The 24,831-nt window shown below is 46.0% G+C and overlaps 2 protein-coding genes across 3 annotated transcripts in view; one reads left to right on the top strand and one right to left on the bottom strand.

The window, feature by feature from the left end:
* The window catches only part of LOC113015506 (BCL-6 corepressor-like), an 86,587-nt gene that overhangs the window by 50,052 nt on the left and 11,704 nt on the right, over nucleotides 1–24,831 (bottom strand). Inside the window, exon 2 of the mRNA XM_026157493.2 lies at nucleotides 11,141–11,220. Within this exon, the coding sequence (XP_026013278.2) occupies nucleotides 11,141–11,143 (3 nt within the window). The 5' untranslated portion in view covers nucleotides 11,144–11,220. The remainder of the gene's footprint in view (nucleotides 1–11,140; nucleotides 11,221–24,831) is intronic.
* On the top strand, nucleotides 2,649–7,649 carry LOC145424513 (uncharacterized). Of its 2 annotated transcripts, none has more exons than XR_013905598.1 (2): nucleotides 2,649–7,022; nucleotides 7,604–7,649. XR_013905598.1 is itself a non-coding variant. In XM_080297883.1 (2 exons), the coding sequence occupies exons 1-2, from the start codon at nucleotides 5,127–5,129 to the stop codon at nucleotides 7,631–7,633; spliced, it is 1,926 nt and encodes a 641-aa protein (XP_080154009.1). In that variant the 5' UTR covers nucleotides 4,976–5,126; the 3' UTR covers nucleotides 7,634–7,649. The 2 variants fall into 2 exon arrangements, 1 of the variants encoding a protein (XP_080154009.1); XM_080297883.1 differs by having other exon boundaries at nucleotides 4,976–7,022.

Genomic DNA, 24,831 nt, shown 5'->3' with positions numbered 1-24,831 from the left:
AAGTGTTAACATTACAGAGGGAAGCTGATACTGCTGTAGCTGAAGCAGAAGTGCTAGAGGAAGCTGAAGCAATACAAGAAGAACCTGAGAGTAGAAAATCTCCATCAGAAAGTGTAAAATTAGAACGTACAAATGAATATGTACGATCTCAAATGCTATCTCCCAGTCCACAAAAATTACCAACCACTTCTTGCCCCCAAGCAAGCTCACCCAACACATTTGTAACGTGGCATCCCTCTGAAGAAGGCAATTTAGAGCCACAACCCATCGACTCTGAAACAAGGCTTACCAAAGATAATATCGCTGCTCTAAATAAGCCAACCCAGCTGAAAGGTGAAACAAAACCTAAAGTGGAGAAACAAAATACCCCTCTCAACCCATGCGGCTCACCATTCATACCTCAACATAACTATAACACCACAGCCAGCATTTTAAATCCAGCAGAGCCCTTTGCCCAATACATGGCACGTCGAGATTTAATAATCTCAGGCCTTTACCAGTTCGACGATAGGCCAGAGAACTACAGAGCATGGTGCTCTTCGTTTACCAGTGCAACAGCTGAGGTCCGACTCACCCCCATTCAAGAGCTAGATCTCATGACGAAGTGGTTAGGGAGGGAGTCAAGTGATCAGGTGAAATGCATACAGTGGGGCAAAAAAGTATTTAGTCAGCCACCGATTGTGCAAGTTCCCCCACCTAAAATGATGACAGAGGTCAGTAATTTGCACCAGAGGTACACTTCAACTGTGAGAGACAGAATGTGAAAAAAAAATCCATGAATCCACATGGTAGGATTTGTAAAGAATTTATTCGTAAATCAGGGTGGAAAATAAGTATTTGGTCAATAACAAAAATACAACTCAATACTTTGTAACATAACCTTTGTTGGCAATAACAGAGGTCAAACATTTACTATAGGTCTTTACCAGGTTTGCACACACAGTAGCTGGTATTTTGGCCCATTCCTCCATGCAGATCTTCTCGAGAGCAGTGATGTTTTGGGGCTGTCGCCGAGCAACACGGACTTTCAACTCCCGCCACAGATTTTCTATGAGGTTGAGGTCTGGAGACTGGCTAGGCCACTCCAGGACTTTCAAATGCTTCTTACGGAGCCACTCCTTTGTTGCCCGGGCGGTGTGTTTTGGATCATTGTCATGTTGGAAGACCCAGCCTCGTTTCATCTTCAAAGTTCTCACTGATGGAAGGAGGTTTTGGCTCAAAATCTCACGATACATGGCCCCATTCATTCTGTCCTTAACACGGATCAGTCGTCCTGTCCCCTTGGCAGAAAAACAGCCCCATAGCATGATGTTTCCACCCCCATGCTTCACAGTAGGTATGGTGTTCTTGGGATGCAACTCAGTATTCTTCTTCCTCCAAACACGACGAGTTGAGTTTATACCAAAAAGTTCTACTTTGGTTTCATCTGACCACATGACATTCTCCCAATCCTCTGCTGTATCATCCATGTGCTCTCTGGCAAACTTCAGACGGGCCTGGACATGCACTGGCTTCAGCAGCGGAACACGTCTGGCACTGCGGGATTTGATTCCCTGCCGTTGTAGTGTGTTACTGATGGTGACCTTTGTTACTTTGGTCCCAGCTCTCTGCAGGTCATTCACCAGGTCCCCCCGTGTGGTTCTGGGATCTTTGCTCACCGTTCTCATCATCATTTTGACCCCACGGGATGAGATCTTGCGTGGAGCCCCAGATCGAGGGAGATTATCAGTGGTCTTGTATGTCTTCCATTTTCTGATGATTGCTCCCACAGTTGATTTTTTCACACCAAGCTGCTTGCCTATTGTAGATTCACTCTTCCCAGTCTGGTGCAGGTCTACAATACTTTTCCTGGTGTCCTTCGAAAGCTCTTTGGTCTTGGCCATGGCGGAGTTTGGAGTCTGACTGTTTGAGGCTGTGGACAGGTGTCTTTTATACAGATGATGAGTTCAAACAGGTGCCATTCATACAGGTAACGAGTGGGGGACAGAAAAGCTTCTTACAGAAGACGTTACAGGTCTGTGAGAGCCAGAGATTTTCCTTGTTTGAGGTGACCAAATACTTATTTTCCACCCTGATTTACGAATAAATTCTTTACAAATCCTACCATGTGAATTCATGGATTTTTTTTTTCACATTCTGTCTCTCACAGTTGAAATGTACCTCTGGTGCAAATTACTGACCTCTGTCATCATTTTAGGTGGGGGAACTTGCACAATCGGTGGCTGACTAAATACCTTTTTGCCCCACTGTACGTTCAGTATATGTCAACAACCCCACATTAGCTCTATGCAAAGCATGGGAAAGACTGAATGAATGTTATGCAGCATCAGAAACAATCGAATGGTCACTTTTCCAACGGTTGGACAGTTTCCCCAAAATAACAGTCAAAGATCATGTCAAGCTACGTGAACTAGGAGATTTACTGCAAGAGATTCAAGGCGCTAAGGAAGACGGCCATCTGCCTGGTCTACTCTATCTGGACACTTCTCGTGGAATTAGCCCAATCGTAGACAAACTCCCATATGGACTTCAGGAGAGGTGGATGTCACACGGCTCTCAATATAAAGAGAACAACCAAGGCTGTTTCCCACCTATTGAGTACTTCTGTGAATTCATATGTAAAGAGGCAAAGAAATGCAATGATCCAAGTTTCCAACAGCAAAACTTAAAACCAGAAAAACCTTTTGCAAAAACTTAAATTCCAGCAAGCCAATTACTGTACACAAAACCAATATTTCTCCCCCTAACAAGGACTTTAACCGGAACTGCCCACTGCATAACAAGCCACACCCGCTCAAAAGATGCAGAACATTGAGGAATAAACCACTGGACGAAAGAAAGGCCTTCCTCAAAGAGAAAGGAATATGCTTCAGATGCTGTTCTTCAGACACTCATCTTGCGAAGGAATGCAAATCTTCAGTAAAGTGTTCTGAATGTGACAGCACAAGTCACAACGCAGTCATGCATCCCGGTCCTCCACCACAGACCAACAAGGCTCCACCTCCAGCACAAAAGAATGGCGGGGAGAGAGAAAACAGTCATGACATGGTTGATGTCACAACAAGCTGCACAGACGTGTGCGGTCCAGGTCAGTGGGGACGTTCATGTTCCAAGATATGTCTCACATGGGTGTACCCTATAGGTTACAAAGACAGAGCTGTTAAGGCATATGTAATACTAGACGATCAGAGCAATCGTTCTTTAGCCAAGCCTGAGTTCTTCGAACTTTTTGACATTAAAAGTGAACCTTTCTCCTACAATCTTAGAACATGCTCTGGTGTTGTAGAAACATGGGGTAAAATAGCTGAAGGCTTTCATATCGAGTCACTGGATAGGTCAGTGGTGATCCCTCTACCATCGCTCATAGAGTGTCAGGACATTCCTAACAATAGGAATGAAATCCCAACTCCCAGCGCAGTGCTACACCAGCCGCACCTCCGTACCATAGCAAAGTACATCCCTGAGCTAGACCCTAAAGCCGAAATACTCCTGCTACTAGGGAGAGACATTTTACAGGCACACAAGGTCAGGCAGAGAATTAACGGCCCCCATAACGCCCCCTTCGCCCAGCGCCTAGACCTAGAGTGGGTTGTAGTTGGGGAGGTCTGTCTGGGTAATGTTCATAGGCCTACAGTCAGCACACTGAAGACAGTCGTTCTGGAAAATGGCCGCCCTACAGTTTTCAAACCATGCAATAGCCTTCTGCAAGTCAAAGAAATGCCACACACAAACAGGCCAGGTAAAGCGCCCGAACAAACTCTGGGTCAAACGGTTTTTAACCGGACAGATAACGACAACAAACCAGCTCACTCAAAACAGGACACTCTCTTTCTAAAAATGATGGACAATGCTATTTACAGAGACGTGGACAACAGTTGGGTCGCCCCACTTCCATTTAAGGAACCCCGCCAGCAATTAACAAACAACAGACAGCAGGCGGCCACAAGGTTCTCCTCCTTAAAACGCACCCTTAATAGGAAACCTGAAATGCAGGAGCATTATGTGGCCTTCATGAAAAAAATCCTCTCCAATGGTCATGCCGAGGTGGCCCCCCCACTGGAAAAGGGAGAAGAGTGCTGGTATCTTCCAACATTTGGAGTCTACCACCCACAAAAACCCAATCAGATCAGGGTTGTCTTCGATTCTAGCGCCCAGTACTTGGGTGTCTCACTTAACAATGTCCTCCTTACTGGCCCTGATTTAAACAACACACTTGTCAGAGTTCTTCTCCGCTTCCGGACAGAAAGTGTTGCAATCATGGCAGATATACAGCAAATGTTTCACTGTTTTATGGTACGCGAAGACCACCGCAACTTCCTCCGTTTTCTGTGGCATAGGGACAACGACCTAAACAACGAAGTTGTCGAGTACCGGATGAAAGTCCACGTGTTTGGCAACTCAACATCCCCCGCTGTTGCCATTTATGGACTATGCAAGGCCATCAGAGCAGGTTCGAAAGACTATGGTGCAGATACAGTAAAGTTCATGGAGAGGCACTTTTACGTAGATGGCGGCTTGATCTCTGTCCCCTCTCCTGCTGAGGCTATAGACTTGCTTCAAAGAACACAAGCCTCACTCGCTGAATCCAACCTATGCCTGCATAAGTTCATTTCCAACTCTCAGGCAGTTATGCAGGCCTTCTGCCCAGAAGATTGTGCTCCTGTCATTAAAAACGTAGATTTAAGTGGTGAAGAGACACAATCCCAGCGAAGCCTTGGACTCATTTGGGAAATAACAAGAGACAAATTCACTTACTCAGTGGCCACCTCAAGCAAGCCATTCACTCGCCGTGGCGTATTGTCCTCTGTCAATAGCGTCTTCGATCCCCTGGGCCTATTGGCACCCGTTACAATCCAAGGAAGGGCCCTACGCAGAGAGCTTACTTCAGAATGTTCAGATTGGGACGTACCCCTTCCAGAGGACAAACAAAGCAGATGGAAACGTGGAGAAATTCCCTTCAGGATCTAAGAGAACTACATGTTCCCAGAACCTACACATCCACCTCACTAAGTCGAGCAAAGCGAAAGGAACTGTGTTTATTCTCAGATGCATCTACTAAGGCCATAGGAGCTGTAGCCTACTTAAAGGCAGTTCAAACAGATGGGAAGGTCGAGGTTGGGTTCATAATGGGCAAAGCAAAACTAGCCCCACTGTCAGAACCTACAATACCAAGACTTGAACTATGTGCAGCCGTCTTGGCAGCAGAAATGGCTGACCTCATTCAAGATGAGTTGGACTTAGACTTTGATGCAATGCACTTCTATACGGACAGTAAGGTAGTGCTTGGCTACATTTGTAATGAGTCAAAAAGGTTTTACACATACGTTCACAACAGAGTACAGCGCATTCGCCAGTCATCAAAGCCAGAACAGTGGCATTATGTGCGCACAGAGGAAAATCCAGCAGACCATGCGTCTAGGTCACTGTCGGCATTCCAACTAAAAAAGTCCAGTTGGTTCACCGGACCACCCTTCATCCACCATCCTGCCGCAGAGACAACACAACTGAGTGGAAGGTTTGACCTGATTGAACCAGATAAGGACTCAGAAATTAGACCAGAAGTAAAAACTTACGTCATTCACCTCCAAGTACTCATCTGTAAGCGTTTTGAGCACTTTTCTACTTTTCAGTCTTTAGTCAGAGCCATAGCAAATCTTATCCACATTGCAAAGTCCTTCAATGGGACTAATCCAAACAAAAAATGCAAAGGCTGGCACAAATGTCATCTGCCTCAAACTCCAGAAGAGAATGCTCAAGCAAAAACTGTAATCTTCAAAGAGACACAGAAGGCATACTTTGAAAAGGAACTTTCTGCCCTTGATGCTGGCAAGCCAATCTCAAAACAGAGCCCCCTCAAGAAGCTCAGCCCAATGTTACAGGACAGTCTCATTTCTGTTGGAGGCCGACTCAAACACGCAGAAATTGAGAGTGTTGAAAAGAGCCCAGTAATTCTTCCAAAAAACAGTCACATCTCCCTTCTGCTCACTCGCCATTACCACGAGCTAACAAGGCACCAAGGTCGTCATCTGACGGAAGGAGCAATCAGAGCTGCTGGGCTGTGGCTTTTAGGCAGCAAAAAACTAGTCAATTCAGTAATCCACAAATGTTTAACCTGCCGCAAACTACGTGGAAAACAAGAACAACAACTCATGGCGGACCTACCCCTACCACCTGAACGCCTAAAAACTTGTCCTCCTTTCACCTACGTCGGCCTTGATGTCTTCGGACCGTGGTCCATAACAACCAGGCGTACCAGGGGCGGAGTAGCTGAAAGTAAGCAGTGGGCCATCATGTTTACCTGCATGAGTTCGAGAGCTGTGCATATTGAGGTAATCGAATCTCTGGACACATCCAGCTGCATAAACGCCCTCCGCCGCTTCTTCGCTCTGAGAGGCCCCGCCAAACAGCTGCTATCTGACCGTGGCACCAATTTTATTAGCACTTCAAAGGAACTTGGAATGGATAAATCACTCCAACCGTACCTAACTATCCAAGGCGGCAGTTGGGAGTTTAATCCACCACACGCATCCCACTTGGGAGGCTCTTGGGAGCGCATGATCGGAGTCGCCCGCAGAATCCTGGACTCCATGCTACTACAAAATAAGGTTCAACTGACTCACGACGTGTTATGCACACTCATGGCTGAGGTTACAGCCATAATAAATGCAAGGCCGCTCGTCCCAGTGTCCTCTGATCCAGAGAACCCTTTCGTCCTATCCCCTTCAATGCTCCTTACGCAGAAATCTTGCCTCCTATCCCCACCTGGAGACTTTTCGGATAAAGACCTCTACAACAAACAATGGAGACGGGTCCAAGCCCTTTCCAACCAGTTGTGGACACGCTGGAGGCGAGAGTATCTACCCACATTGCAGCAAAGGCAGAAATGGACCGGGTCACGCAGAAACCTCCAAGTTGGTGACCTGGTTCTGCTCAAGGACAAGCAGGTTGCACGAAACAGCTGGCCCATGGCCAGGGTCACTGCCACATTCCCAAGCAAGGACGATCGAGTAAGGAAAATTGAGGTAAAAACATGCAATCAAGGGTGCATAAAGACATTTATGCGACCAGAAGTTATCCTCCTCATGCCAAAAGACTGAATGCATAATGTTTGTTTAGCTTAGTGGCCTCCCGAAGCCAGGCGGGGAGTGTGTTGCCCTTAAGGCATTTCTCTGAATAAATAGGTTCATAAGTTTGAAATAAATAATTCTAAAAAGATTTGCCATTAAAAAATTAATATGTGTTGTTAAAATGAATAATTCATGCTTTACATACGTTTTAGTTAAAAGGAAAATTTCGCTAAAATATATATCCTGTTCTGGCGGGGCACTTCCGGTTCCGGTCAAGTACTTCCGGTTTTTGGTCAAGCACTCGGTTTTGCTGAGAAACAGGCTCCTCATGCTAAAGGCAGTATGGAGATGTAATCAAATGCCATCTCCTCCGAATTATCAGGCTGGAACGCCGTAAGTTACTTTATATGACAGTTTATACAGATAACTTTGGATATTAATGTATATTTTTCTAACATGAATGTTTTAGTAATGTACTTTATTGATGTAAACATCCATCTGCCTGTTGAGATGGAGTTTATTTTCTGTCATTTCAGTTTTCACCACATGTTCATGGAGACAATTAAACAAGCTGCAACTAAACTCCAGGGTCTTCATTTGTGGTTTAACTCGGTGTCACCAACATCCTCGTTGAAAACACTACAGGCAATATGGCCTACAATCCAAATTGCGGTATAATTTGAAGCATGTGCGGTAACGATATATATTGCGATAAATAGATCTTTTCTGTATACCAGCGGTCCCCAACCCCCGGGCCTCGGACCGGTACCGGTCCGTGAGTCGTTTGGTACCGGGCCGCGAGAGTTGAGGCTCAGGTGTGAAATGTATAGTTTTCAGGGTTTTTATTGGTTTTCAGCGTTATTTTGTTATCGATTTTATCGTTAACTCGGTTTTCCTGGGTCTTTTCACGTGTGCTATGAATAAATCTTCGGTACCGGTACTAGTTTTATTTTGTTGCATTTAACCTTAAAGGCCGGTCTGTGAAAATATTGTCGGGCATAAACCGGTCCGTGGCGCAAAAAAGGTTGGGGACTGCTGCTGTATACCATATTTTCTGCACTAAATGGCGCACTTAAAATCCTTCAATTTTCTCAAAAATTGACAGTGTGCCTTATAATCCGGTGTGCCTTATGTATGAATTCTGGTTGTGCTTACTGACCTCAAATTTTATATGTGCGATTTTACGTGGTACATGGCGCTCAAAAATCTGTCAAAAATGTTTTACTACGACTTTGGTAAGCTACGACACTGTACCGCTTGATGGATTGTTGGAGCATTATAGCTACCATAGTCAGGAGCCTCGTGCAGTGTCGCCAACTTAGCGACTTTGTGGCTATATTTAAAATGTACAGCTCTGCTATCACTTCCAACATAAATGAAGACAGAAAACTAAACAGCAGTGACTTTTTTAGGGTTACTGATGTTGGGCTAGCTGGTATATAATGATGTGCTACGTGATTGCTAGCAACACAGCTATGTTAGCATAACATAAACACAGTGACGCTGGAGGATGAATGTTAACTTTTTTCCACTCGATGAAAGTTAACGGGAGGGTTCCTGATGATTAGGGACAAATGCAATCGCATGGCAAGATGCTGTAAACTAACTAAACTTCAGTCAGGAGAACACAGCTGAGTAAATCCATCCACAATATGAGGCTAGTCATTAATATGCTGCAACAACATGGGAATAGAGCAGCTGCGAGAGAATTCAACATTAATGAATCAATGGTATGAAAGTGGAGGAAGCGCAGTTTCTGGCTTTCCTCATATTCCAAAACGTGCTTCGTCTCTTCGCTATTACTGTCGCCAGGCATAATTTGCAGATAATATTTTTCTGCTTAACATCCAACTGCTTAAACCCAAACCAGGTGCATATGACCGGCATCGCACCGTTCTTCTTTATGAGCACCGTCTTCTCCTCTTCATGCTTGCAGCCGCTGTGATGCTTTCAGTCAAAACAGGTGCAGCTTGATGACACCATCAACATGTGCTATCGTGGTAGAGCAGTATAGTCAAAATCTCTATCGTTGGCCAAATTCATATTGTTTCTACCGTATACCGTTTATACCGCCCACCCCTAGTGAACACACTTGAGGTTGTAGCGCCCAAACTTTTGACCATTCTGCCAATAAGGTTTGCTGTTTTTTCTAAACGCACTCTAAACGGCACCTATTTGCTTGTTGCTGTGTTGTGCTACAGTGTTGAGATGTACGCAGACACCAACAGATATATACCAACAAACAACAACAAAGCAACACCACAATTAAGGAAATTTGATTCACATGTCCAAATTTAGAAGCAAACAAGCTACCCCAGGGCATGCAGCCTGATTATTTAATATCATATGTCCTTCCTCATTTAGGAAGGACATATGATTTAATTAAATCAAATTGCTGATTTAATTCTCTTCAGTGTTGCCCCTCACCTAGAAGCTTTTATGGTATAAATCCTAGTTCAGATCTTTCTCTGAGAGAGTTACTGCATTCACAAGATTTTCAGAACTTGTAACCTCAAATTTAAAGTTGAGGTCAAAGTCACTGATATTTTTAGTAGCTACATCTATGGCATCAATTTAAAAATTATACTTGACTTATTGTGGTCACAAAGCTGGTCATCCCCATTGCCCACCGGTGTGGTGAAGACAATATGCAATCAGCCTTTCAGGTGTGACGGAAAATACTGTATGCAATTTTTGGTTTTGTTAATTATATCTAAAATCACCAACCTTTGTTCTTGTTTTTTGATGTTTTACTTTGGTAATTGTGGTCACTTCCTTGAAAATTCAACTCAACAAATAATTAGCTTCTAAAGAGTAACTGCCAAACAGTTACTCTGAAACCACTGAGGTCATGGCTTAGACTGCTATTTCATGTCACGAAAAACTCTTGGAAATATTGGCTACAGTAGCTGTCTAGGGGAACAACAATCGACCGGTCAATCTTTGTTGCTTATCCAACATTTTCATTTATGTTTCCCGACTCCTGTATCGTAAATACCAAACTCAGACTTTCTCTAAAAATCTTACATTAAGTTGAAAAAGTTTCATCATCATTTCAACTTCATTCTGCATGGAGTGATTATCACTTAACCCTTTACAGCCGATCGGAGCGGGCACGCTCCATTTTGCGTAACTATTTTTAAATCCCGGTAGCTCTGCAACCACGTAAGCTAGCGCAATAATTTTTTTTGTATATGAAACCGGAGGAGTTGTACTTACATCTGATGCCATCAGCTTGTCCTAGGTCACAGTTTCCTTCCACATATAGCTTTGCAAAAACTGCATAAAAATCACTTGCAGCAACAAAAACATGATATTCCAGAAACACGCTTCGCCGATCCGATCAGCTGTTTGTAACACTTCCTACGTCCATCAGCGCGAACTATCACATGACCGCATGACCTGCCCGAAACCGGAAGTGACGTCATTTTGCGGAAATGTAGTTTTTTTTTACGATCGGGGCCTTATGAGCCTATACTTGTGTTTTTAAAAGTTATGTTTGAGTTTATGACTTTCTGTGTCGTTTCTGGGATGCTTAGGACTCATATTGCACTGCTGGAAATAGTTTATTTTGATGCATATGCTGTTATTTTGCAAATTTGCACTATAATATTTATTTTCGTTTTTCCTGCAGTGTATAAAAATTGGTGTATTTCAAAAATAAAACTATGAAGACACTCAAAATAAATTTCCTGTGGTGGGAAACTAGTTTGTGCAACTTTTTTGTATTTACAGTTTTGAGGGATGAGCCTCTTAAATTTCTCTAACTAGAAATATATGTTAAAAAAACAAAAACGATTTTCAATTTTTTTGTAGTTTATTGCACTTTTTTGCAATTTATGTAATTACTATGCACCTAATGCAGACATATTATTAAAATTTAGGCTGTAATGGTTGTATTGATGTATAGCAACTTGAAATGCTCCCAAAAATGGCTCCACAGCATGTAAAAATATAATATAAGCTCTGGCGGACTTGGTTCTATGGTAGGTCTTAAAGGGTTAAGTTCAGTCTGTAGGTAAAGCTCCGACAGCTCAGAGGAAAATAAACTTGAAATTGAACTTTAACCTTACCATGCTGCGGGCCTGCCTTCCGCTGGTTTCTGCTTCAGACGGAGCCGTCTGCCTCAAGGACGCCGCTCAGCCCACCATGTCTGTAGATGGAGAGAAAAACCACATGAGAGCAGGTCAGACTGAAACCACATGAGGTTTCTGCAAAGAAAAAGGTCTCACTGTGTAACACAAATCATTTCCTTTGACATTTTCACTACATTTCTTTCTTTCTTTTTAACCAGAGCAGGGATACTTCCGAAAACAGACTCCGTTTGATTTGTTGTACACACTTTTACACACACTACACACAAATTTTAACCTTTGTGTTTTAATTAAGCTGATGAACTAAAAGATCAGTGAATTCATAGAATTGCATTAAATATAAAAACTCCAGAGATTGTCATGGGCATTTAATGTGTGAATAGCAAGAAATATCATCTGTAGTGCTGTGCAATTTGTTCACATGCCTGAAAAACACGAGTTCAAACAGGCAGGAGTTGTTGCCTCCTTTTCAAGTAAGAACTTCACATAAAGTTTGGAAGCATTCCAGCTGCTGTTGTACAAAAGCAAACCTAATGAAGGTCTGAGAAGACGATACTTTGATAAAGTGAGCACAGGTGTTTGGAGGGTTGTGAAAAAAGTCAGTAGTAACTGGAACATCTGGTTTAACTATGCATTTTTCTTTCTATTCACTTCAGACTTTTGTCCATGTCCATGTCAGATTTCACTGAAAGTTCTTCAGTATTAAAACTTTAAATGAAGTCAATCAGTTACACTCATACACAAGTTGACCTGAAGAAGATCTGAGAACCAAAATGTTGATTAAAACACCAGGTGGTGAGCTGTTGACAGCTCAGCACCTCTCTTTACCCACGTATCCAAGAAATATGGCTGCAGGTGTGATGATATGATTACAAAATCAGTCATCGATCCGATGTGGGTACAGGTGCCAATTGGACTTATGAATACCTTCATTATGGATAAGCTGTGGTTAGAACAGAAGTTCAATAACAGAACACCAATAGGGGTACAGATCAGACAGGTCGTTCCTTTCATTCACAACCCTCAAGGTATAACCATCAATGCCCATGTGAGAGTTGAAGTCCCCCAGCAGAGCAATAGAGTCCGTAGATGAAGCACTCTCCAGCACTCCACCCAGTGACTCTAAGAAGGCTGGGTACGTTGAACTGTTGTTTGGTGCATAGGCATAAACAACAGTCAGGACCCGCTCCCTTACTGAAGGCAGACCTGGGGACCACAACAACATAGTTGTTGGGGAAAGAGGGGAAAACCTCTGTCAGAGACGTGACTTTCTGATAAAAAGACAAATGTTCCAAATTCTACAATAATGTCAATAGATTTTTTTATGCATCTGAGCTACAGTGCTGTGCAGAGTGTTGAGACAGCCTTCAATCCTCCAAGTTTTTTATTGGCTGTTTTTTTCACTTCTTTTCAGTCCAGTCCTTGTACCTGGCCATTTTCAGAGGGGTGTTTTTTGTTTGTTTACCCACTTAACACCGGCCTATGAATCATTCAAGCAGAAAAAAGTGTGTCAACACATAACACACACATCTTAAATTGTGTCTCTGGGTTAGTAGCAGCATGTCACAAAAGCACATAATTTCTTCCAATTTCTTGAATGGCTGAAACATTGAATCTTGTTAGAAGCTGAATTCTGTAAAATGCCAAAAACAACAGTCTGATAGAGATAAAATAGTGTTTCTGCACTAACAAGTTGATTATTAGCTCAGGGGTGGCCAACTCCAGGCCTCGAGGGCCGGTGTCCTGCAGGTTTTAGATATCACGCTGGGTCAACACATCTGAATCACATGATTGCTTCGTTACCAGGCCTCTGAAGAACTTCCAGACATGTTGAGGAGGTAATTTAGCCATTTAAATCAGCTGTGTTGGATGAAGTACACACCTAAAACCTGCAGCACACTGGCCCTCGAGGCCTGGAGTTTGACACCTGTGTATTAGCTGAAAGCTTGAGATATCTCAGCATGGTGTGCAGCGAGTACTTACAAAAATTCGAGGGAAGAATGGTTTCAGTGGAAGGAAAGAAGCTATTCTTAAGAAAGGGAAATTGGAAGAAAGGGCTGAGGTATGCCAAATTATACAAGAACTGGATTTAAAATCAGTGTGTGATGTATGCGACACACACACACAGACACACACACACACACCGTTTTTGCTCACGTTTACGTTTTTATTTATAATAACAATGCGCCGTGACAGCTCGTCCCGGTCCAGCCCGCCTCCCACTCGACTGTGCTGTCACTATATAGACACACAGAAGGAAAACACTCATGACACAATCGCCACCACCTGTGGCTCACCTGCGTCCCGGTACCACCCCCCTGAGCTCACCGCTCCACCCCTTCCCTGCAGCTACGCCAGGGACCACACCTCCGCCACACACCCCCACCGCCCGACTGAGGCTGGGGAGCCGTCCGGCCAAACCTACCCCCCGCGAGCGAGAGAGGAAATCGTCCACACCCATCTGCGCCCCGGCCTATGGAGCACCTTGAACTTAAAGGGCTGTAAAGCCAGATACCACCGGGTGATCCGGGCGTTGGCATGCGGTGGAGCCACTGCAGCGGGGCATGGTCCGAGCAGGGGGTGAATGAGCGCCCCAGGAGGTAATAGCAAAGGGAGTCGACTGCCCACCATATAGCCAAGGACTCCTCCACAGTGCTGTACCGCTTGGACAGCTTCCAGCTAATGTAGAGCATGGGCCGGTCAACCCCCCGTACCTGCTGGGACAAAACGGCCCCCAGCCCTCTGTTCGAGGCGTCAGTCTGCAGAACAAAAGGGAGGGAAAAGTCAGGAGTGTGGAGCAGCGGCTCTCCACAGAGAGCTTTCTTCACCTGCACAAACACTGCCTGGCACGGCCCCATCCACTGGACCAGATCCAGAGCACCCTTGCGGGTGAGATCAGTCAAGGGGCTGGTCAGCTCCGCAAACCCCGGCGCGAAACGGCGGTAGTAACCCGCCAGCCCCAGGAATCGTCTCACCTCCTTTTTCGTCTTGGGGCGCGGGCAGGATGCTAGAGCCGCCGTTTTCTCTACCTGTGCCTACCCCCCAAGTGGCACCTCAAATACTGAACCACCCTCCGTCCAACCGCACACTTCTTCGGGTTGGCCGTGAGCTCCGCCTGCCTCAGGGACTCCAGTACCGCGGCCACCCGCTACACATGCTCCGCCCAGGTGTCACTATGGATGATCACGTCATCCAAGTAGGCGGCAGCATACGCAGCGTGTGGACGCAGCACCCGGTCCATGAGGCGCTGAAAGGTGGCTGGGGCTCTGAACAAGCCGAATGGAAGCGTGATGAACTGGTACAAACCATATGGAGTGGAGAAGGCCGTTTTCTCCTTGGACTCTGCAGACAAAGGAATCTGTCAGTAGCCCTTGGTTAAATCCAGTGTCGTGAAAAAATGGGCCGTGCCTAACCGGTCCAGGAGCTCGTCGACCCAGGGCATGGGATAAGCATCAAACAGTGACACCTCATTCACTTTGCAATAGTCGACACAGAACCGTATAGACCCATCATTCTTCACCACGAGAACGATGGGACTACACCAGGCGCTGTGTGACTCTTCTATTACTCCCATCTTCAGCATTTCAGCCAATTCCCTCTGAACAATTTGCCTTTTGTGTTCAGGGAGCCTGTAGGGCCGTGAACGCACTGTCACGCCAGGCTGTGTTTCAAAATGACGCTCAATGAGAGACGTTCGGCCGGGCAGGGGGGAGAACACGTCCGCAAAGTGCTGTTGCAACGCTGCAACATCCACTCTCTGGGCCTGTGTGAGATGGTCATCACAATGGAGGAAGGCGGGAATGATAGAATTTGGTACCTCCAGCCCCAACTCATCTCTCCCCTTAACCAGGCTCACCAGAGAAGCAGACTCAGCCTCCCTCCATGCTTTCAGGTGGTTGAGGTGATAAATCTGCGTGGCCCCTCCCCTGTCCGACCGTGCGACCTCATAGTCAACGTCCCCCACTCGCCGTGTGACCACAAAGGGACCTTGCCATTTGGCGAGTAACTTTGAGCTAGAAGAAGGGAGTAATACAAGCACTCTGTCTCCCGGTGAAAATTGCCTGAGTCTAGCCCCTCTGTTATACAGGCGCTGCTGACGCTGCTGAGCCTGGAGCAAATTCTCCCATGATAACCTCCCCAAAGTGTGGAGTTTCGCTCTCAGGTCCAACACGTACTGAATCTCGTTTTTTGCGGGACTCGGACCATGCTCCCAGCTTTCTTTAATTAGGTCGAGCACCCCACGTGGCTTCCTGCCGAACAGCAGTTCAAAGGGAGAAAATCCCGTGGAGGCCTAGGGCACCTCCCACACTGCATATAACAGAGGGTCTAACCAACGATCCCAATTGCGTTCATCCTCGTGAATGAACTTTCGAATCATGGACTTTAAAGTCTTATTCAGTCGCTCCACCAGCCCGTCAGTCTGAGGGTGGTAGACGCTGGTCCGAATAGATTTAATGCCCAACAAGTCATACAGTTCACACAGTGTGCGAGACATGAACGACGTGCCCTGGTAGGTCAGTATCTCTTTCGGGATACCGACTTGGGAGATGACCTGAAACAGGGCCTGCGCCACGCTCTTCACAGAGATGGTTCGCAGTGGCACGGCTTCCAGGTATTTCATTGCATAATCCACCAGAACTAGTACAAAGCGATAACCGCGTGCACTCCGGGGAAACGGCCCGATGAGGTCCATGCCAATACTGTACGTTCAAACAGGACCTCCATTAGAGGGAGCGGGCGCAAAGGCGCTTTTGGAATGGCCAGCTGATTAACAAGTTGGCATTCCGGGCAGGACACACACCAGTGGCGCACATCCACAGGTGTTTGGAGGGTTGTGAAAAAAGCCAGTAGCATTTCACTTGTATGGGAAGCTTAAAATGTACTGGAACATCTGGTGCATTTTTCTTTCGATTCACATCAGACTTTTGTCCATGTCCATGTCAGATTTCACTGAAAGTTCTTCAGTATTAAAACTTTAAATGAGGTCAATCAGTTACACTCATACACAAGTTGACCTGAAGAAGATCTGAGAACCAAAATGTTGAATAAAACACCAGGTGGTGAGCTGTTGACAGCTCAGCACCTCTCTTTACCCACGTATCCAAGAAATATGGCTGCAGGTGTGATGATATGATTACAAAATCAGTCATCGATCCGATGTGGGTACAGGTGCCAATTGGACTTATGAATACCTTCATTATGGATAAGCTGTGGTTAGAACAGAAGTTCAATAACAGAACACCAATAGGGGTACAGATCAGACAGGTCGTTCCTTTCATTCACAACCCTCAAGGTATAACCATCAATGGAGTCCAAATTATACAAGAACTGGATTTAAAATCAGTGTGTGATGTATGCGACACACACACACACAGACACACACACCGTTTTTGCTCACGTTTACGTTTTTATTTATAATAACAATGCGCCGTGACAGCTCGTCCCGGTCCAGCCCGCCTCCCGCTCGACTCTGCCGTCACTATATAGACACACAGAAGGAAAACACTCATGACACAATCGCCACCACCTGTGGCTCACCGCTCCACCCCTCCCCTGCAGCTACGCCAGGGACCACACCTCCGTCACACAGTGGTAACAGGTCTGATAGAGTGATTTTTAGGATCAAATCATCATCAGTATGTACAGAAGAGGTCCAACATTGTCTACAGCCATCTGTAAAACATGGTGAAGGCTCTGTCATGGTTTGGGGCTGCATTTCAGCCAAGGGTGTTCGGGAGCTTTGTTAAAATTGCTGAATTATGAACACAGAAAAGTACGGTGAGATTTTCAACCACAGTGCAATTTAATTTGGAAAGCATCTGATTAGCAACAGTTTCATTCATTTTTCAGCATGACAATAATCCCAAACACACTGTTAATTAGGGCTGCCACAAACGATTATTTTGATAGTCGACTAGTCACCGATTATTTTTGCGATTAGTCGACTAATCAGATCATCATCCATTAGACGTAAAACTACAGCTTATTGCACCAGCAGCATCTGCTCTTATATAACTATCATTAGCTTACAGCTTTAAGTGTTTAAGGTCTGTGCTAACTAAAAATAAAGACAAGATGATAGTTTATTACATTTTAATGAAATTTGCAGATTGTTTCGGTGAAATTTAATAAACTCCTTGCTATCTAAAATATAACAGGACACTGGAGTATATTCTGGAGCATCTCACACTTCTGATAATCAGCTGTCTGCTTGACGTTTATTCAGCTGTGTAAAAGCTATAACTTTAATCTCAGACAAACCGATTTACTCAGGAACAAATAAAATACTAAAAAAAAAGCCAAACAATAACATTTTAAGTTATCTAAGTGACTCATATATATTTAACCTGAGTAGCGAAAGACGGCGGTGGGTTTGAAAACGATTTGCGGGGAGTCCGGTGTTCTCACGGCGCTAGTGAGCCTAGCCCCCGGCTCGCTAACGAGCTAGTGGGTAACAGATGTCTCCAAAAACGTCGGAGCGCTTTTGAAAATATGTGGTGTCCTGATAAACTGAGCAGATATTTGAGGTTTACACAGCTACATTCTCGCCTGAAAATATGTTAAACGTTTATTTTGTGACCCAGAAAGAATAATAAGAGTAACATTAAAACTAACTAGCTGCCGCCATTGTTGGAAACTGCGCTGGGCCGCTCTATGAATTCTGGGACACAGCTGCTTCTTCTTCTTCTTCTTCGGGGTTTAACGGTAGCTGACATCCTTGTACATGCAATGCTGCCATCTTCTGTTTCAGTCCGTTATTACACTCTTAAATCCTGCCACTTATTCCTGCGTCTTTTGTGATCGTACAAAGTTTCAAATGACGCGTCGACTATTAAATCAGTCGTCGACGATTTTGATAGTCGACGTAATCGTGACTAGTCGACAAATCGTGGCAGCCCTACTGTTAATGCAGTAAAAAACATACCTAGATAGAAAAACATACAATGGAACCCTATCAGTCATGGATTGGCGTCCCCAGAGCCCAGACCTCAACATTGTTGAAACAGTGTGGGATCATGCTGACAGAGAACAGAACAAAAGGCAGAAACATCCAAAGAAGAGCTTTTATTGTCCTTCAAGAAGCCTGGAGAACTATTCCTGAAGACTACTGAAAGAAATTATAAGCTTGCCTATAAGAGTTCAGGCTGTGCTGAAGAGTGAAGGTGTAAAGGTGTCAAGGTTGCAAAACAGCTGCAAGCTGTGTTAATGCAGCTGAAGTGTTGCACAAAAGCCTGCTGCATAATGTGAGCCCACCTGTACCTTATGATTTTACTTTCACTCATAAAAGGTTAAAAAATGTAACGAGTTAGAGAAAGTCAATGTAGTCTGGTGCACGGTTTGGGCTTCATTTCAGCTGCGCTGACAGTGAAGCACACACACTCGCAGACACACACACCGTTCTCTGTCTGCAGCCACATAACGACGCTCGACATCTGTGTGTGCGCGCCTGTGTTTTATCGCCCAGCCGGAGGACTGATAAGGCACGTCGCCTCTTTTCCCGAGGAACTCATAATCCAGCGGAGAGAGAAAACGTATCAGCGCTGCTCGGCAGACACGCACAGAGCTGCCTGACGAGCTGCCACACACACACTCACACACACACACACACAGAGTAATTGATGGCTGTTAGGGAGCTGGGATTTCAATAACGGCTCTTATCTCCAGACCGCTGAAGGACAGCTGTGTGTGTGTGTCTGTGTGTGCACACGTGAGTTTGAGTGTGTATGTTCAAGTCTTTGTATGCTTGTGTGCACACATTGCAGTACAAAAACCGTCAAAGTGAGGACATCGTGGCTGCTTCAGACTTGGCATTAGCATTCACGTTAGCCTGGGAAAGCATTACGTCAAGTGTTACCAACACAGCTGGATCTGCTCACTGGGAAATTTATTGGCACAATTTGAGCCAAATTCTCAGAAGAGGAGGAAAGTTTTCTTTCATGTTTTTTAGATCTGTATTTTGAGTTTGTGCATAAAAACACAAGAGTCTGATTTACTTTTCACAGTATAAAAAAGATGTTTTTAACAAAAATACAAATTTTTTTCTTTGTCATCTCTTATCTATGTATTATTTTCCATATCTCAATTGGGACAGCAGCATTGTGACGTCTTTAAGCCTTCTCAGGCAAGAGATGATCTTCAATAATTTCACTGGACATCCAAATTAGCCAGCATCCCCTCTCTGTAAGGTCGTAGTGTCACATGAATTTCTTGTAACCATTTACTGAAGATCAGGCTACGTCACAGACTCTAAAGTAAAATAAAATGTATAATATCTTCCAATAAAACTCTGTGACTAGTTTAAAAATGTTGAAATACTAAAACATCAAAGCGCACAGTAAACTCACATAGGCTACAATAAGCCAACTAACAAGTTTTCATATTTTTTTCTGGTAAACATATTAAAAATGTGTCTCCTCCTTGAATCGCTACCTTATCATGGTGGAGGGGTTTGTGTGTCCCAGGGATCCCAGGGGCTATGTTGTCTGGGGGCTTTTGCCCCATGGTAGGGTCTCCCATGGCAAATTGGTCCTGGGTGAGGGACCAGACAAAGAGCGATTCAGAAGACCCTTATGAAAAGGATATCGAGGGAACAGTTTACCCTGCCCGGGACAGGGTTACCGGGGCCCCGCCCTGGAGCCAGGCCCGGGGAGGGTGCCCGAGGGCGAGCGTCTGGTGGCCGGGCCTTAGTCCATGGGGCCCGGCCGGGCACAGCCCGAAGAGGAGACATGGGCCCATCCTCCCGCAGGCCCACCACCCGCAGGAGGCGCCATAGGGGTCGGGTGCATTGTGTGCCGGGTGGCGGCCAGGAGCGGAGGCCCTGGCGGACTGACCCCCGGCTGCCAAGACTGGCAATAGGGACATGGAATGTCACCTCTCTGGTGGGGAAGGAGCCTGAGTTAGTGCGTGAGGTTGAGAGGTACCGGCTAGATATAGTCGGGCTCACCTCTACGCATGGCTTGGGCTCTGGAACCAGTCTCCTGGAGAGGGGCTGGACTCTGTCTCAGTCTGGAGTTGCCCCTGGTGAGAGGCGGTGGGCTGGGGTGGGTATTCTAATATCCCCTCAGCTTGCTGCCGGTACGTTGGGGTTTTTCCCGGTGGACGAGAGGGTTTGTTCCCTGCGCCTTAGGGTCAGGGAACGGGTCCTGACTGTCATTTGCGCTTATGCGCCGAGTGGCAGTTTGGAGTACCCAGCCTTCTTAGAGTCCCTGGGGGGGGGGGGGGGGGGGGGGGGTGCTGGAAGGTGCTCCACCTGGAGACTCTGTTGTCCTGCTGGGAGACTTCAATGCTCACGTGGGTAACGACAGCGAGACCTGGAGGGGCGTGATTGGGAGGAACGGCCTCCCTGATCTGAACCCGAGCGGTGCTTTGTTATTGGACTTCTGTGCTAATCACAGTTTGGCCACAACGAACACCCTGTTCGAACATAAGAGTGTCCATAAGTGCACGTGGCACCAGGACGCTCTAGGCCGTAGGTCGATGATCGATTTTGTAATCGTATCACCAGACCTGCGACCATATGTTCTGGACACTCGGGTAAAGAGAGGGGCTGAGCTGTCAACTGATCACCACCTGGTGGTGAGTTGGATCAGGTGGCGGGGGAGGACGCTGGACAGACCTGGTGCACCTAAACGCGTAGTGAGGGTGTGCTGGGAACGTCTAGCAGAGGCCCCAGTCCGCGAGATCTTCAACGCACACCTCCGGCAGAGCTTCAACAGCATTCCGAGGGAGACTGGGGACATTGAGTCCGAATGGACCATGTTCAGCGTCTCCATTGCCGAAGCTGCTGCATTGAGCTGCGGCCGCAAGGTGGTTGGTGCCTGCCATGGTGGTAATCCCCGAACCAAATGGTGGACACCAGAGGTGAAGGGATCCACCAGGCTGAAGAAGGAGTCCTATCGGGCTTGGTTAGCCTGTGGGACTCCGGAGGCAGCCGACAGGTATCGACAGGTCAAGCGGAATGCGGCTCGGGCAGTGGCTGAAGCAAAAACTCGGGTGTGGGAGTAGTTCAGAGAGGCCATGGAAAAAGACTTTCGGACTGCCTCGAAGAGATTCTGGCAAACCGTCAGGCGTATCAGGAGGGGAAAGCGGTGCTCTACCTGCACTGTGTCTAGTGCTGGCGGAGCGCTGCTGACGTCAGGCGGTGGAAGGAATACTTCAAGGACCTCCTTAATCCCACTGACACGTCTTCCGAGGAGGAAGCAGAGTCTGGGGGTGAGGGGAATGACCCACCAATTTCCGGGGGCGAGGTCACTGAGGCAGTTAAACAACTTCTTGGTGGCAGAGCCCCTGGTGTTGATGAGGTCCGCCCCGAGTTCCTGAAGGCTCTGAACGTTGTAGGGCTGTCCTGGTTGACACGCCTCTGCAATGTTGCGTGGAGATCAGGGGCAGTACCTGTGGACTGGCAGACCGGGGTGGTGGTCCCCATCTTTAAGAAGGGGGACCGGAGGGTGTGTTCCAACTACAGGGGGATCACACTCCTCAGCCTCCCTGGGAAAGTCTATGCCAGGGTGCTGGAAAGGAGAGTTCATCCGCTAGTCGAACCTCGGATACAGGAGGAACAATGCGGTTTCGTCCTGAACACTGGACCAGCTCTTTATCCTCTCCAGGATACTTGAGGGTGCATGGGAGTTTGCCCAACCAGTCTACATGTGTTTTGTGGACTTGGAGAAGGCGTTCGACCGTGTCCCTCGGGGTGTCCTGTGGGAGGTGTTGCGGGAGTATGGGGTGTCTGGCCCATTGCTACGGGCCATTCGATCCCTATACAACCGTTGCAAGAGCTTGGTTCGCATTGCCGGCAATAAGTTGGACTCGTTCCCGGTGGGTGATGGGCTACGCCAGGGCTGCCCTTTGTCTCCGGTTCTGTTCATAATTTTTATGGACAGGATTTCTAGGCGCAGCCAAGTGGTGGAGGGCTTTCGCTTTGGTGGCCTCAGAATCTCATCTCAGATTTTTGCAGATGATGTGGTTCTGTTGGCTACATCGGGTGAGGGCCTCCAGCTCGCACTGGAACGGTTCGCAGCCGAGTGTGAAGCAGCGGGAATGAGGATCAGCACCTCCAAATCTGAGTCCATGGTTCTCAGCCGGAAAAGGGTGGAGTGCCCACTCCGGGTCGGGGATGAGTTCCTGCCCCAAGTGGAGGAGTTCAAGTATCTCGGGGTCTTGTACGCGAGTGATGGGAGAAGGGAGCCGGAGATCGACAGACGGATTGGGGCTGCAGCTGCAGTAATGCGGACGCTGCACCGGTCCGTCGTGGTGAAGAGGGAGCTGAGTGTAAAAGCGAAGCTCTCAATTTACCGGTTGATCTACGTCCCTACCCTCACCTATGGCCACGAGCTGTGGGTAGTGACCGAAAGAACGAGATCGCGGATACAAGCTGCAGAAATGAGCTTCCTCCGAAGGGTGGCTGGCCTCTCCCTTAGAGATAGGGTGAGAAGTTCGGCCATCCGGGAGGGGCTCAGAGTAGAGCAGCTGCTGCTCCCAATCGAAAGGAGCCAGCTGAGGTGGTTCGGGCATCTGACAAGGATGCCCCCTGGGCGCCTCCTGGGTGAGGTGTTCCAGGCATGTCCCACCGGGAGGAGGCCCCGGGGCAGACCCAGGACACGCTGGAGAGATTATATCTCTCGGCTGGCCTGGGAACGCCTTGCTATTCCCCCGGATAAGCTGGAGGAAGTGGCTGGGGAGAGGGAGGTCTGGGTCTCTTTGCTTAGGCTGCTGCCCCCGCGACCCGGCCTCGGATAAAGCGGATGAAGATGGATGGATGGATGGATGGACATATTAAAAATCTTCTTTTTTTTCATGTGCCAGACCAGATCATTTCTTATCCAAATTATTCTATAATTTCTTCAGGACTTTATCCTCATAATCATGTGAAATGCAAAATATAAAATCTACAATCAACACTTTAGAAGCTCAAACTTGAACTAGCTGTAGCAGTGCTGTTAGCATTATGCTAGTAGATCGGTTGGCACACATGTCAAACTCAAGGCTCTGCAAACAAACCTGGGCCTTTGTAGATTTTAATTCAACCCACAAATGAATTTAGATTTGGACTATTTTTACACTCAAAGACAAGACTATGATCAATGACACTTTACCTTTTCATTGAAATGTCTAACAAAATAATAGAATTGTATCCCTTTTAGCTTTTCCACGATGAATTTTCTTATTCTCCATAGTGCTGGAAGTAGCTAGAAGTGATGATGAAGTTATTTTTTATTCATTCTTTAGAGATTTTATGTAGACAGAAGGTCACATAGCACATAAGTCCAGGATAATTACTAAAGCATATAAATAAATTACATAAATATCAGGCAAGCGTTGAGATTAGATGCTAAAAACATGCAATGTTATAAACGTCTGTGTGGAACCTCTTCAAACAATAAGCCAAAAATTTATTCCCGTTTAAACTGCTCATATGGAAAAGAAATAGTAAAAACATATATGTGATTACTCATGAAAGTGGCCACTTTCTCATTACTTTCATACATTGTTTTAGTAAGTATCCAAAACATACAAGTTTCATTATATAATTTTTCAAGGGATCTTATATCTGTTTTCACTCTTATATGCTTTTCATACAAGTTTCACACAAGACAGATACAAACTTTATAAGATTTATATATATCTTTTCCATATGGGTGGACAGGTAAAGCTAGCAGGTCACAGGACCGCCACTGCTATATCTTTGCTACATCTTTACTCAAAAGGGTGGATTAAGTATGACTGAAACTGACTGATCTATTCACTTCTTTGTTGCTACATATGTGACAATGCATCAGCAGCAGGAGGGTCTGTTAGGCTTTGCTAGTATTTCACCTCTGCTACATTAACAGATTTTTTGTTTGAACAAAATTTTCATTGGAGTCAGGGGAGTGGGACAGACTGAAAAATGCCAGTGTTAGGAAGCTTTTTATTACACTTCCGGTAACATAAAGTGTTGTTTTTAACCTGATCAACATTATTTCTCTTCTCCAGTTTCTGTCTGCTCCACTCTGTGTGTGCAGTGGTGCAAACACAGGGAGAGCAGGAAAAGAAGAAACTAACAAGGCTCTAGATACCAGCAATCGAGACTCCCACACTGAGCTGAAATCTGACCAGTGACAATGAATTAGCAGGAAAAATAAATTTTTAAACGTTACCTTATCTTCATCTCGTCGTTTAAAGTTAGCAAATTTATATTCTTGACTTGTTATATTGGACTTTACAAAGTTAGGAAAGCAATATTTTAGTGCAGCCTGGTGTTACTTCACAGATAAAAAAAAAACAACGATTTCTAGCCTCTTCCTCACAGTGAGGAATACAGATGACCTTCATTCTACGCTGTCAGAAAATATCACGTTCCCCCCTCCAAAGTCTTGGCAGTCAGCAGACACAGAAAGTAATCATTATAAGTAATCATTATTGTCTGCTGCTAGGTCCAGGTCCAGGTCTAGATCACAGGGGCAGCAGAGTCAACAAAGATGCTCCTCCTCCAGCGCTCCTGGGAGGGCACTAAGGCATTCCCAAGCCAGCTGAGAGGTATAATATCTCACGTGTGAGTTTTCATTCTAGTTGGACATACTCGAAACCCCTCACATAGGAGGCGTCCAGGAGCAACCTAATTAAATGCTTCAGCCACCTCAGCTGGCTGCTTTTGATGTGGAGGTGCAGCAACTCCACAGCATCTCAAA

This window comes from Astatotilapia calliptera, chromosome 23 (assembly GCF_964374335.1).
Source record: "Astatotilapia calliptera chromosome 23, fAstCal68.1, whole genome shotgun sequence".
NCBI classification, from domain to species: Eukaryota; Metazoa; Chordata; class Actinopteri; order Cichliformes; family Cichlidae; genus Astatotilapia; species Astatotilapia calliptera.
The sequence above is the reverse complement of the archived record's forward strand: the minus strand, read 5'-3'. Positions and strand labels throughout refer to the sequence as shown.